At 41.0% G+C, this 14,393-nt stretch overlaps 1 protein-coding gene across 1 annotated transcript in view; it reads left to right on the top strand.

The window, feature by feature from the left end:
- Positions 1-11,747, top strand: part of TSPAN3 (tetraspanin 3) — an 89,711-nt gene extending 77,964 nt beyond the window's left edge. Inside the window, exon 7 of the mRNA XM_005865311.2 lies at positions 10,844-11,747. Within this exon, the coding sequence (XP_005865373.1) occupies positions 10,844-10,936 (93 nt within the window). The 3' untranslated portion in view covers positions 10,937-11,747. The remainder of the gene's footprint in view (positions 1-10,843) is intronic.
- The last annotated feature ends 2,646 nt before the right edge of the window (positions 11,748-14,393 follow it).

Genomic DNA, 14,393 nt, shown 5'->3' with positions numbered 1-14,393 from the left:
TGCTTGGAACAGAGTACCTGACACTTTTAGCGACATAAAAAATCTAGCGATGGCTTTGCTAACAATTTTTTCATCAACATATTTTTGTGAGACTTTGTTCTCAGCATTAAATAATATTAAAACAAACAAAAGAAACCGGCTAACAGATGAAGCTAGTGGCGCTTGCTTGGCCTTGAAGTGCACCAAGTATGAACCTGCAATCGAAGAATTAGCAGACAAACGTCAGCACCAAAAAAGTCACTAATATCTAGTTTTCGTACCATTTGATTATCATTGTTTTTATTTTTTTTCCTAAATGTACATTGCTTTTCTGTTTTTGTTCATTTTATAGATATTTTTGGTTGATTTTTCTTTGTTAAATGGTATTTAAATATATAAAATAAATATCAAAAATATAAATCTTTTTTTTACTATGGTTGCAAATGTCAAAAAAAATTATGAATATTTCTGTATGTGACACGGCACTAGAGTTAAGTTAGGGTTTTTCAAAATTTTGACATGCCGAGCTCAAAAGGTTCGCCATCACTGCCCTAGGAGTTCTGACTCAGGAGTTGGGACCCTGGTTTATGCACTGTAGGACCCTTATTTTGAATTTTTTCTGACATATTGCATGCCTCTGTTTCACTTAGCTGCTTTTCTGGCAATTCCTCCTTTTGTTTCCCTTTGAGGTTTCTTTGTCTACCCATTTTTGGTCTCACCAACTGATCTAGATGTCAAGTTGTGCAGGGTCTGATCCTTGGGTGGCTGTGGCTCCTTGGGCTGCAGTTGCTCCTCAGATGTTCATGGTAGTGGATGCTCCTGTGTTTGCTGCAGCTCCTCTGATGGGTGCTATTCGCAGCAGTGGTGTCCCCTCTGGCTGGTAGGGGAGGCTCCTCGCACAGCTGCTCTTCCTTGGATAGGGGTGGGCTGATCATGAGTCTGCTGCTCCTCAGATAGGGGCAGGCTGGGTGTGACTGCTGCTCCTTGGACAGGGGTGGGCTGTTCACTGGCTTTTGCTCCTCAGATGGGCGCGCACTGCTCACATGGCTGCTGCTCCTTGGATCGGGGCTGGCTGCATGCTGCTGCTGTTCCTCAGATGGGGCGGGCTGCTCATGAGGCTGCCACTCTTTGGACAGGGGCACACTGCCTACAGGGCTACTGCTCCTTGTACAGGTGCGGGCTTCTCGCGTAGCTGGTGCTCCTCAGATGGGGGACAGGCTGCTTGCATGGCTGCTGCTCCTCGGGCAGGAGTGAGCTGCACATGCAGCTGCTGTTCCTTGGATGGGGGCGGGATGCTCACCCAGCTGCTGCTCGTTGGACAGGTGCAGACTGCATGTTGCTGCTGCTCCTTTGACCAGTGTGTGCTGTGCAGGGCTGCCGATCCTCAGATGTGGGCAGTCTGCTTGTGTGCCTGCTGCTCCTCAGACAGGGGCAAGCTTCACGTGCGGCTGCTGCTCCTTGGATGGGGGCGGTCTCCTCGCGTGGCTGCTGCTCCTCGGATGGGGGCGGTCTCCTCGCGTGGCTGCTGCTCCTCGGAAGGGGGACAGGCTGCTTGTGTGGCTGCTGCTGCTCGGATGGGGGCAGGATGCTCATCCAGCTGCTGCTCATCGGACAGGTGCAGGCTGCGTGTGTTTGTTGTTCCTCAGACCAGTGTGGACTGCACAGGGCTGCCGCCCCTCGGATTGGGCGGTCTGCTCGTATGGCTGCTGTTCCTCAGGCTGGGGCAGGTTGTTCGGGTGGCTACTGCTCCTTGAATGGGGGCGGGCTGCTCATGGCGCTGCTGTTTCTCGTACGGGTATGGGCTGCTCACACAGCTACTGCTCCTCGTATGGGGGCAGGCTGCTCGTGCAGCTGCTCCTCCTCAGATGGGGTTAGGTTTCTCACACACCAACTGCTCCTCAGACAGGTGCAGGGTGTGGGCTGCGCAGCTGCTGCTCCTCGGATTGGGGCGGGCTGCGTGGGGCTACTGCTCCTCAATTGTGGGCAGGCTGCTCGTGCGGCTCCTGCTCCTCAGACAGGGCAGGCTGCTCACGTGGTTGCTGCTCCTCAGACGGGGTAGTGGGCCGCTCACACAGATGCTGCTCCTTGGACAGGAGTGGGCTGCTCACGTGTTTGCTGCTCACATGGTTGCAGTGCCCTGGGCTAAGGCGTTGGACCAGTCAGAGGGAGTATAGAGGAAGTAGAAAGGGGATGGGTGGATAAGAGAGAAGAGAACAAAAAGAAAATAAATTTACAAAAAATTTGATTTCAAAAATAGCAAATAAAAATAAAATAAAAGAGTGACGGAAACATAATGTGAAAAGAAATAGAAAATAAAGCAACAAACAAAAATAGGAAAACAAAGGAAAGAAAGAGATAACAAAATAATAATATAAAAATAAAAATGAAAAAGTGAAGTAAGCCTGCGCCCAGGGTGGCTGGAGACTCGTTGACCGTGGACCACAACCGAGGTAGTAGGTCCCTGGCAGGGGTGTCTGTAGAGTTCCAGGTGTTATCTGAGGGCACTCTGGATGGAGATGAGGCCTGGCTCCCAATTACAGCAGCTCTCCCCTTAAAAAGGCTAGGCCTCTGAGGACGAGCCGGCCTCCTGTTACTGTTTACAACAGTAGCAGAGGCTGCCTAATTAGGCGAGCCTGTTTAGCCTGCCCCTGAAGGTCCTGCGGGAACTAACTGTGCCTCACTCACATACACACACACACTTCCCACATGACCACACACTCCTCTTTTGGTCCCTCAGTGACTCACACTCTCTCCCTCACTGCCGCCTTCTTTTTGCCTCTGTAGTTGGGTCACTCCAGCCATGGGTAAGTGTCTGTATCTGAAAGGACCTATGAACTAGGCTCAATGAAGAAAGGCACAAGCCACAGAGGCCGGAGAGGCTGCACCTCTGCACGCCCTTCTCCTGCTGGCACTCTTCAGCCTTTACTGACTGTGGACCCACATCTAGAATCCCCTGCGAGGGGGGAAAGGCTGCGCCTCTGCACGCTTCTCTCTTGCTGGCTCTCTTCAGCTTTTCCTGACTGTGGTCCCAGATCTAGAATCCCCTGCCAACCAGCAGTTTTTCGAACCTTCTTTCCACAGTCAGACACTGTGCTTGTCCCAAGGGACGCGGCTCAAGCTGGTGCCGTGTGGATTCCCTCTTACCCTCAGGGCTTAGAGGTCTGGCAGATTATCCTTCCCAGAGCCTTGATTTTACCTTTCTCCAGGGATCCTCTGCTCTTTTCTGGCTGCAAACCATCTCCCAGCTGAGTCTCCTTTGCCAATTCGGGCTGGATGTTACTCGTTTCAGCTGCTCTGGGTCAAGGCTTGAGACACATCCATCTATACCACTGCCATTTTGTCTCCTCTATTATTGTTTAATAACATGCTATTTAGCCTTCAAGTGTTTGAATGTTTTTGGGTGTTTTTATTATTGTTGATTTCTAATTTAATTACACTGTGATCTGAGAATATGCTTAATATTAGTTCAGCCTTCTTCAACTTATAGAGACTTGTTTTGTGTCCTAATATGTGGTCTATCTTTGGGAATGACCCATGTGCACTTGAGAAGAATGTATATTCTTCAGCTTTGGGGTGAAATATTTTATAAATGTGACTTAAATCCATTTGATCCAGTGTGTCCTTTAGAGTCACTGTTTCCTTGTTAATTTTTTTTCTGAAAGATCTATCCAGTAAAGTCAGTGAGGTGTTAAAATCCCCTACATAACTGTATTGCTGTTGACCTCTCCCTTAATGTATGCCCTCTAGAAGTTTTTTTTATATATTTAGGTGCTCCTATATTGGGTGAATATATGTTTACCAGGGTTATATCCTCCTGTTGGATATTTTGTAGGGACCTTTGTTGTCTCTTGTGACGACCTTCATTTTGAAGTCTGTTTTGTTCAATATGAGTATTGCTACCCCAGCTTTTTTTTTTTTTAATTTCCTTTGCATGGAAAAAATTTTTCCATTCCTTCACTCTTATCCTCTTATTCTGATATGGGTCTCTTGTAGATAGCATATAGATGGGTCATGTTTTTGTATCCATTCAACTACCCTATGTCTTTTGATTGGAGCATTTAATGCATTTACATTTAAGTTTATTCATAGGTATTTATTTATTGCCATTTTATTTCTGTATGCCTAGGTTTCTCTCTCTATTACTTCTCATTACAGCAATCCCTTTAGCATTTCTTATAATGCTGGTTTGGTGGTGCCTTTTTTCTTTTTTCTGGGAAGCTCTTTATTTCACCATGTGTTTTGCATGATTTCCTAGCTAGATATAGTAATCTTGGTTTCAGATCCTTGCTTTCCATGACCTTGAGTACTTCATGCCATTTCCTTCTGGCCTGTAGAGTTTCTGATGAGAAATCAAATGACAGCCTTATGGGAGCTTTTTTGTAGGTAACAATTTGCTTTTCTCTTGCTGCCTTTAAAATTCTCTCTTTGTCTTTAAATTTTGGTGTTTTAATTATGATGTGTCTGGGGGTGTGCTACTTTGTGTTCTTCTTGCTTGGGACTCCCTGTGCCTCCTGGACTTGTGTGACTTTTTCCTTCACCAGATTTTGGGAAGTTTTGTGCCATTATTTCTTCAAATATGTTCTCTATCCCTTGCCCCATTTCTTCCTCTCCTGGCACAACTACTATGTGAATATTGTTATGTTTCATGTTGTCCCACAGCTCCCTTATGCTGTCCTCCTTTTTTTAGTTTTTTTTTCGTTTTAGTTCTCTGATTCAGTGGTTTTTTTATACCTTGCCTTCTAATTCACTGATCCAATCTTCAGCTTCTCCTAACCTGTGTGTATTCCTTCCAATGTGTTTTTATTAGTGCTATGTCATTCTTTATTTCTGACTGTTCTTTTTTCATAGTTACTATATCTTTTTCTCATGCTGTTGAGCATCTTTACTATCATTATTCTAACTTCTATATCAGATACATATCTTATGGCCATTTCATTTATCCTTCTGGAGAATTCTCTTGTTCTTTTTTTTTTTTTGTCTCCTCATTTTGGCTGCCTGTTTGGGGTTGTGACTATATATTAGGTAGATCTGCTACGCCTCTCAGTGTCTAGTGCAGGACAGTGTCAAACAGTTTCTTACTAATTAGATCAGGCAAAGGCTCAGAGCCTTCAGGGACCACTTCTGCCTACAGACTGATTAGATTCAGCCTTGAGTAGCCCTCAGGTAATTGTCCAAAAGTGCAACATGAATTTTTCCAACAAGGTGGGGCAATTGCTTCTGCCTGGAGGCTAATTGTTATTCTCAGTCTTTTAATGGGCCTCAGAAATTCCACCATGAGGCAAGATGTTTTCCAATAGAGTGGGTCAAATGTCTTCCCCCCAGGCAAAAGTGCTTCGATAGCAAATATCTGCCTGAGAAAGATGACCTCCACAGAGTGAGAGAATGATTCAGCAGGTGAAATCAGGGTGTCTGCCTTCTGAGCTCTAACCCAGGAGCCTCCAACCCTCTTTACTGCTCACACAGCTCCAGTCCATTCTGCCCTCCCTCTGCTGGAGCACAAGGTGAATGGCTGCACATGAAATATTTTGTGTTGGCCATTTAAGAGGGCGCCTGCATTTCCAGATTTCTTTTCCCTGGCAGTCAATAATCCTGCTGCTTTTCTCAGCCAGATGTTATGTGGGCACCTTTTTCAGTTCTGGTGTTCACTGCTGGGGGGCCCAGTTTAGAGATTAGATCCCAGAGTTCTCAGTGGCAATCCCCCACAGCTGAGATATCTCTCCGGAACTTCAGCTGCTGTCTGTGGGAGCTCAGCCAGCCCTTTCGTGCCTCTGCCCTTCCTGCCAGTTTCTATGCAGTCTCCACTTTCTGTCCTTAGTTATCAGGGTTCTTTCCAGCTAGTCTTCAGTTGATTATTCAGGATGTTTTTTAGTTGTAATTCCAGTTTGTTCCTGAGAGCATGTCTGTGTACCATCCACTTACTCCGCCACCACTGATAATTCCCTCAATATCCTGTACTTTTCTGAGTACAGTTCTTTTACCTTCTTGGTTATGTTTATTCCCAGGTATCTTATTTGTTTTGTTGAAATGGTAAATGGGATTGTTTGTTTAGTTTCTCTTTCTGAGAGTTCGTTATTCATGTATGAAAAAGCCATAGATTTTCGGATGTTAATTTAGTATCTTACTACTTTTCTGAATTCATTTATTAGATCTAGATTTTTTTATGGCACCTTTATGGTTTTCTATGTACAATACCATGTCATCTATGAATAATGACTGTTTTACTTTCTTCTTTTCAATTATGATTTTTTACTTTTTCTTGTCTGATCACTGTGGCTAGGACTTCCAGTACTATGTTGAATAAGAATGGTGAAAGTGGGAAACCCTCTCTTGTTCCTGTTCTTAGGTTAAACACTTTTAGTTTTGCCCATTGAGTATGATGTTGGCTGTAGGTTTGTCCTTTAAGGCCTTTATTATGTTGAGGTATGATCCCTTTATTCTGACTTTGCTGAGAGTTTTTATCAAAAATGGGTGCTAGATTTTGTTAAATGCTTTTTCTGCATCTATTGGTATGATCATGTGATTTTTATCTTTAATTTTGTTTATGTGATGTGTCACATTTATTGATTTGTGAATATTGTACCAGCCTTGCATCCCTGGAATAAATTCCATTTGGTCATGGTGTATGATCTTTTTAATATATTGCTGGATCTAATTTTGCTAATGTTTTGTCAAGAATTTTAGCATATATGTTCAACAGGGATATTGGCCTATAATTTCCTCTCTTTTTAGTGTCTTTGTCTAGTTTTGGAATTATGATAATGTGGCCCCATAAAAATAGATTGGACGTCTTCTTTACTCCTCATTTTTTTTTAGAATAGTTTGAGGAGGATAGGTGTTAGTTCTTCTTTGAATGTTTAGTAAAACTTCCTTGTCAAGCCACCCAGTCCAGGACTTTTGTTTGCTGGGAATTATTTTATTACTGATTCAATTTCATTAGTTTTTATCAGTCTATTCAGGTTTTCTGATTCTTCCTGGTTGAGTTTTGTAAGATTGTATAGATCTAGGAATTTGTCCACTTCACCCAGATTGTCCAATTTATTGGCATATAGTTGTTCATAGTATTTTCTTACAATCCTTTGTATTAAGTTGTTGCTTCACTTCTTTCATTTCTGATTTTATATATTAGGGTCCTCTCTGTTTCTTGTTGAGTCTGGCTAAAGGTTCATAAATCTTGTGTATCTTTTCAAAGAATCAGCTCTGAGTTTCATTGATCTTTTATATTGTTTTATGTCTCTATGTCACTATTTCCTCTCTGATCTTTATTATTTCCTTTCTTGTACTTACTCTGGGCATTTTTTATTGTTCTCTTTGTAGTACTTTTAATTACAGGGTTAGATAGCTTATTAGAGCTTTTTCTTGTTTCTTGAAGTTGGCCTGTAATTCTATGAACTCCCTTCCCACTACTGCTTTCACTTTGTTCTATATATTTGGTGTTGTTTTATGTTCATTATAATTTTTTTTCAGGAAGTTTTTTATTTCTTCTTTTATCTCATTGGTAACCTATTCATCCTATATAATAAAAGCCCAGCGACCAAAATGGTGGAATGACCAGAATGACCAGAGACCAGAATAACCATGGCCCCTTACCCCGGCTGGCCCTATCCCCCAGGGAGCAGTTAGGGATGATCAGGCAGCAGGCAGAGGTGATTAGGGGCGATCAGGCAGGCAGGCAGAGTGGTTAGGGGCAATCAGACAGGCAGGCTAGTGCTTAGGGAGTGATGTGGCAGGCAGGCAAGTGATTAGGGGTGATGAGGCAGGCAGGCAGAGGCAGGGGTGATCAGGCAGGTAGGTGAGTGGTTAGGGGCAATGAGGCAGGCAAGTGAGTGGTTAGGGGTGATGAGGCAGGCAGGCGAGTGGTTAGGGGTGATGAGGCAGGCAGGCAAGCAGTTAGGAGCCAGTGGTCCCAGATTGTAAGAGAGTGAAGGCCGAGCTGAGGCCCACACCCCACGCCCCATGCATGAATTTCGTGCACCGGGCCTCTAGTTGTTTAATAACATGCTATTTGGCCTCCATGTCTTTGAATATGTTTGAGTGTTTTTATTTAGTTGATTTCTAGTTTCATGCCATTGTGATCCAAGAAGATGTGTTATATGATTTCAATCTTCTTGAACTTGTAGAGACTTATTTTGTATCCTAACATGTGGTCTGTCTTTGAGAATGCCCATGTGCACTTGAGGAAAATGTATATTCTATAGTTTTGGGGTGAAATGTTATATAAATGTCAGTAAAATCCATCTGATCTCGTGTGTCATTTAAAGTTGCTGTTTTCTTGTTGCTTGTAGCTTGCTTCTTAAAACATTAATAACTTGCTATAGCTGCATAGCATTTCATTTTGAAGGCATACTTTGTAATTTATCTACTCAATATTAATAGGCACTTATGTAATTCCTGCTGTCACAGAAATGCAAGTAGTGAATATCTTCTGCAGGTGTGTGCAAAGTCTACAGCAAAAATTGTAGGCATAAAATTAAAGAGCCAGAAAATTAGTAACTTTTTGTTAGGTATTTCCAAATTTTCTTAGATGAGAGTGTTTCCAGTGTACAGTTAAAATAAACTTGTATAACAATACCAATTTCCTCATAATGCCACCTACATAGTTTATCATAGAATGTTTTAATCCTTAATGGTTTTTGTAATTACCATTTACCTCTGTATTTAGTAATCATGCTTTATAGTTACTGAGTATTATATTTGGGCTAAGTGTAGATTATTTTTCATAACTTGAATATTGTAGGGGAAAATTTCAGTGCAAGAAATAATACTGGAGCTAAAGTATTTGTAGATATTTCCAACAGTCTATTATTGGAAATTTTCAATAATCAGTGACATTTCTCTATAGCCAAAACTTTGGAAATGGGCCTGTAATACTTAGTGATGAGATTTGATGAGTCTTGCTAAAGGTTCATCAATTATTGTGGCCTGGCCCGGTGGCTCAGTTGGTTGGAGCATCATCCCATAAATAAAAGGTTGCAGGTTTGATTCCCAGTCAGAGTACATACCTAGGTTGCAGGTTTGATCCCCAGTTGGCAACTCTCTCTCTTCTCTCTCTCTCTCTCTCTCTCTCTCTCTCTCCTTCCCTCTCTCCCTCTCTCCCTCCCACCCTCCCCCATCCCTACCTTATTCTCTCCCTCTCTTCCCCTTTCTCTCTCTCTGAAATCAATAAACATATCCTCGGGTAAGGATTTAAAAAAAAGTTATTGTGTAGGAGACTATATTAAACTAAAAAGCCTTTGCACAGCTAAAGAAACCATCAACAAAACAAAAAGGCAACTTACTGAATAAGTTGAATAGGAGAAAAGATTTATTGTGTATAACTTAATGTTTTTAAACAAACTCCTTTCACAAGCATGAGTAGGGTCTTATCAAGCTTTTATAATTGTTTTTAAACCAAAATAAGTTGATCTAATTGAAATAAAAGTGAGGAAAGAAATTATACTTGTTGCAGACCCCATTTTCAAAATGCTGACCCCTTCAGTAGAAGTTAACCAACTGAAAGGAATGTGGGATGTGAAGAGATAATTTTTTCCCTAGCATATCAGTAATTTCTGAGGTTAACATTTTTATTGCTCAATTTGACATTGTCTAGGAATATAATTGTGTGATTTTATAGCAGTTCTAAGAATGTTTTGCTGCACTGTGAAGAGAAATATATTACTTTAGGAATTAGGCACTAAACATGTCTAGAATTGGCTTAAGATATTTGGAATACTTTCAATATCCAGTTTTAAAATGTCTTTAAGGTGATTTGTACTAGTAAGCACTCAGCAAATACTGATGTGATACTGATGGAAGCAATAAGTAGATATCCTGAATGGATAGAATGTGAGAGTCTGTTTATGGGTCAGGTACATTGTGTTGAAATTAGATTGACCCCATGTGTACAGAGGGCCCTGCCTTTTAAAACCAAATAACTGAGACCTTTCAGTATCAATGAAAAATTAGAAAAGGAAATTAACTTACTCATATTTAGATCTTTTGTTAGTTTATATTTTGTAAAAAGTTACCTGCCTTATATTTTGTGAGGTTAAAATTCTAGAATAGTTTTCTGTTTAATCCAGTTTAGTCATCTTGCTTATCCAAAATAATGTGGCATGACTTTATTACTATTCCAATTTGCTACTACAGAAGGATTAGGGCTTATTAAAATAAAATGATGGAGTTGTGACCTTTACAAAGTAATATGTATGTAATACCTCAGAGCCAAACCTGGATTTAAAAAATAAGAAATAATTGTGAATGAAACAAAACCTGCAAATTACATTTTTTTTTGGGGGGGGGGTCCGCCATAGAGCTTTTGGGCTACACATGTACTGAATTTTGTGGGCTGTTATAAAGCCTGTCTCCTCCAAATCCATATGCCTGAAAAGACCACCATTAAGTTTTCTCAACAAATAGCCTTGATCATTCTAGTTTCTAGAACTTTGCTATCCAGTGTGGTAACTAGTGGTCACATATGTCTAAGTTTAAATTAATTTAAATAAAATAAAAAAACAATTCTTTTGTTGCAGTGGCTAGTGGCTACCATATTTGACAGCTCAAATAGAGAAGGTTTCTATCATTGCACAAAGTTCTTTTGTACAGCATTGCTCTGGATTGGGAGTGGGGATGGCAGTAGGGAGAGCCTTGATTCTTGGCTAGCTTCACAAATTGTTCTTAGATGTAAATGAGGGAAGCTAAAACTTGGTACTTAGTTCCTGAAAAGATAATGTGTTCATTACATGTTGCTTCTCTTACTCTCGTTACTGCTTTTTTGATGATTTGAAGTCACTGGACTTTGAAACAGCTTCATTGCCAACAAAGAAATATATACTTGCCATATAAAGGTTCTCAGCTTTTCTTTTCCATTGTTTTTTTCTTCCCACAGCTGCTGGGCATGCTGTGTGCATGCATCGTATTGTGCAGAAGGAGTAGAGATCCAGCCTATGAGCTCCTCATCACTGGCGGAACCTATGCATAATAGAAAACTCAAGCCTGAGCTTTTTAGTCTTGTTCTAATTTGGAAGGTGAATTGAGCAGGTCTACTGCTGTTGGCCTCCACAGTTTATTTAGTTTAAGCACACATGTCAGACAGAGCAGCTTGGTACTTCATATGCCCACTTACTTTCCTACCCATTTAAGACTTCCTTTTCCCCTGTTCTAACGGACTCTTCACATCCCCAAGTTTTTAAGTAAAGTGGTATATGTTCTAATTTCAGAGCTATTTGCAAGTTGTGTAGTGTGGTAGAATTAAAGGAGGATGTGGACTGCTTCTGTTACCTCCAGGCAGCAATGGGACTGCTGCTGAAGTACTACTGGGTCCTTGAAGTACCACAATGGACAACTATTGGCCAAACGTTTTTTTGGGGGGAAGGGGGGGTTAACATCAGATGGTGCCCCTCATCAGTGTCCTTTTAAAAACTATATACCATAGCCCAATAAGACAGCAACTATACAAAATGGCTAAAATAGATTTTAGAATTATACAATGTGTACCTTAGTTCATCTTCAAAATCAGATTGATCTTTGAAACTAGAGGTTTTTAATTAAAGCTGGCTTTATAGGAGGAGTATAAAGTATGCACTACTGTTTTAAAATAATTAGAGTGTGTGTGTGTGTGTGTGTGTGTGTGTGTGTATGTGTGTGTATGTGTTTGTATGATTGAGCCCATTCATTATAAGTCTAATTTTGTTAGAAATAATGTACCATGTAGACTAGCAAAATAGTATGTAGATGTGATCTCAGTTGTAAATAGAAAAATCTAATTCAATAAACTCTGTATTACCCCTTAACATGTAGTTATGTAGTTTTTAATTATTTGGGGGTATTTCAGTGATTTATATATTGGTGCCATCTACAGTTCATCATGATTTGCATGTGTTTTATTTATATCTCTTGCCAAATTCTAAAGGCCTTGGTATTCAAAATGCACAGATGCTTTTCAGTTTCATATATCTCACAAATATGGAGCATCTACTTGTGCATGGTGCTGGGAGTACAATGATTATGCTGTCCTTGCCTTCAAGGTATGTGGAGTCCTAGTATAGCAGACATACATAGAAGCAAATAATTTTCATACAATACAGTGATTGTAGTGACAAAAGAATGGAAACCTAAAGGAGGTGCCTAGGGAAGTCAGGGGCAACTTCCTAGAGAAGAGGTCCAAGCTCAGTAGCTGGATAGGCTTTGTGGGAGATGGTACCAGGAGTGTGAAGTGGGATGGAATGTACAGGGAGCTACCAGTAGCTCATTGTGCCTGGATCTTAAAATACAAGGCTGGAAAAAGAAGTTAAAGTGGCAAAGCCTGGGTCCTCTAGAGTCTTACATGACATCCTATGGAGAGTCAGACTTTACTTATGGGTGGAGGCAGTATGTGTGATATGAGTGGACCTGTTTTAGAGACCCCTGTGGCTATGGCTGTGGTGGGGAGGACAGATTGGAGGGGATATGACTAGGCTTCAGTGAGGTGGATTGGATGGTTCAGTAGAGAGCTGAAGAGCATGGTGTAGGGCACTATTGGAGCTAGTGAGGGGCTGGGTTTAGGGAATTTGAGGGAGAATGGCAGAATTTTATCATTGGTTGGATGTGGGGGAGAGAGGAAGGAGTGGAAGGAAGGTGTCTAGGATGAGTCCCAGGTTTCTGGTTCAGCCAACTAAGGAAACAGAATTAGTCACAGAGGTAGGGAGCAAGAAGGGACCACATCTAGGAGTTCAAATTCAGTTTGAACCTATCAGTTTTGAGATACTGGAATATCATGCAAGTCTGTCCTGCCTGAAAAATAGAGATGTGAGAAAGGAGAGGAGAACAAACTAACTCCTGTTCTAACTCCTGTTCACAAAGTGGAAGTTAAAACTTTCATGATTTCTGAGAACTATAGGAGATTTCATATGTTCCACTAACCCATCCCACCTCTTGCACAGTGGGTAAGAATGTTTTGCTTATCTTCATGATCTTTTACAGCCACCTTCTGCACCCAGCCCTGTTTCTTCCCCTCCCCCTTCCAGGTTTCATTATGTACCATTCCATGGCTACCCTCTCACAGGGTGGAGCTGAGGTGAGCAGTATCTGGACTGTGATGTTGATTTCCCTCAGTGATTTCTGCATGACAGAACTGAGCCTCTAGAGTAGGAAAGTGCTTTGGGAAAATGTGCCAATTGCTAGCTCACTCCTTGAACTTGTCCAAGAGACTAATTCCATACATCCCTCATTCACTGATTCCACTCTGCTTGCCTGGTGAAAGAGCAGCTTCCTCCCCTGTGCTCTGAAAGTTACACCTAAATAGACCATGTTATCAGTGAAGTCAAAAAAGATGGTTACTTTGGGACCTGTTAAACCATTCTAGTTTCTGCCAGCTTTAAGTTGTGCATAATTCCTAGCATAGTCCTGGAAATGTCTTTTTTCCTTTGTCTGGGAACCACTGAATGGGAATCTGTCCATGTTGGCCAGTTCCATACAAATTCAACTTCTGCCTGCTTAATGTCTCCAGAGTTTCTGCCATGCCATACAGAGCTAAGACTACAAGTCTTCATTATCCTGACACCCTGTCCCACAGTGCTTATTCTTCAGAGGGTAGAAGAGCTACTTGCTGTGTATGAATTTAATGATAGAGCTCTCCCACTGTGTCAGTGTTTCCCACCCTTGTCTGTACTTTGGAGTCATCTGGGAAACAGAACTGCAGACGTCTGGGTACTTCCAGAACGCAATGAAGGCTGAGAACCATTGCTATATCCTATTGCCTTTTTTAAAAGGTTAATTTTCTTTGGAAATAACTTCAAACTTACAGAAAAGTTGCAAGAATAAGAATTGTGTATATAAAGCTTGAATTTCTTTTTCTTAGATTCACCTATTAACATTTTGCCCCATTTGATTTTGTCATTTGTGATCTTACATGTGCTCTCAGTCTCTCTTTGTACAAACCTCATGGTGCTTTATCCCTACTATTTGAGTGGGTATTTCCTAAAAATAGTCTCTAACAACTATGGTATAGTAATTTAGTACATTTAACACTGATACAATACTTTACCCTTCCTATTCCAATTGATGTCATAAAGTCCTTTATAGCATTTTTTTTGCCTCCAGTTCTGGATTAGTTGTCATGTCTCTTTGTTCTTCTTTAATCTGGAGCATTTCCATAGTTTTGTCCCTTATGACAGACCAAGATTTTCAACCTTTTTTATCTCATAGCACACATAAACTAATTACTAAAATTCTGTGGCACACCAAAAAATATACTATAAAAATAGGTATAATTTGGATTCATTCATACCAGATGGCTATTGTATTGGCTGTTGTCATTTTTTATTTGACAATTAAGGGAAAAGAGGTAAATGCCCTTGACTAAATAATCAGGTATTGCATATTTTAAAAATTCTTATGGCACAGCAATTAAAAATAGCTGAGGTAGACATTTGGGAAGAACATAGTCCCTTATTTTAAAT

This window comes from Myotis brandtii, unplaced genomic scaffold, assembly GCF_000412655.1.
Source record: "Myotis brandtii unplaced genomic scaffold, ASM41265v1 scaffold205, whole genome shotgun sequence".
NCBI classification, from domain to species: domain Eukaryota; kingdom Metazoa; phylum Chordata; class Mammalia; order Chiroptera; family Vespertilionidae; genus Myotis; species Myotis brandtii.
The sequence above is the reverse complement of the archived record's forward strand: the minus strand, read 5'-3'. Positions and strand labels throughout refer to the sequence as shown.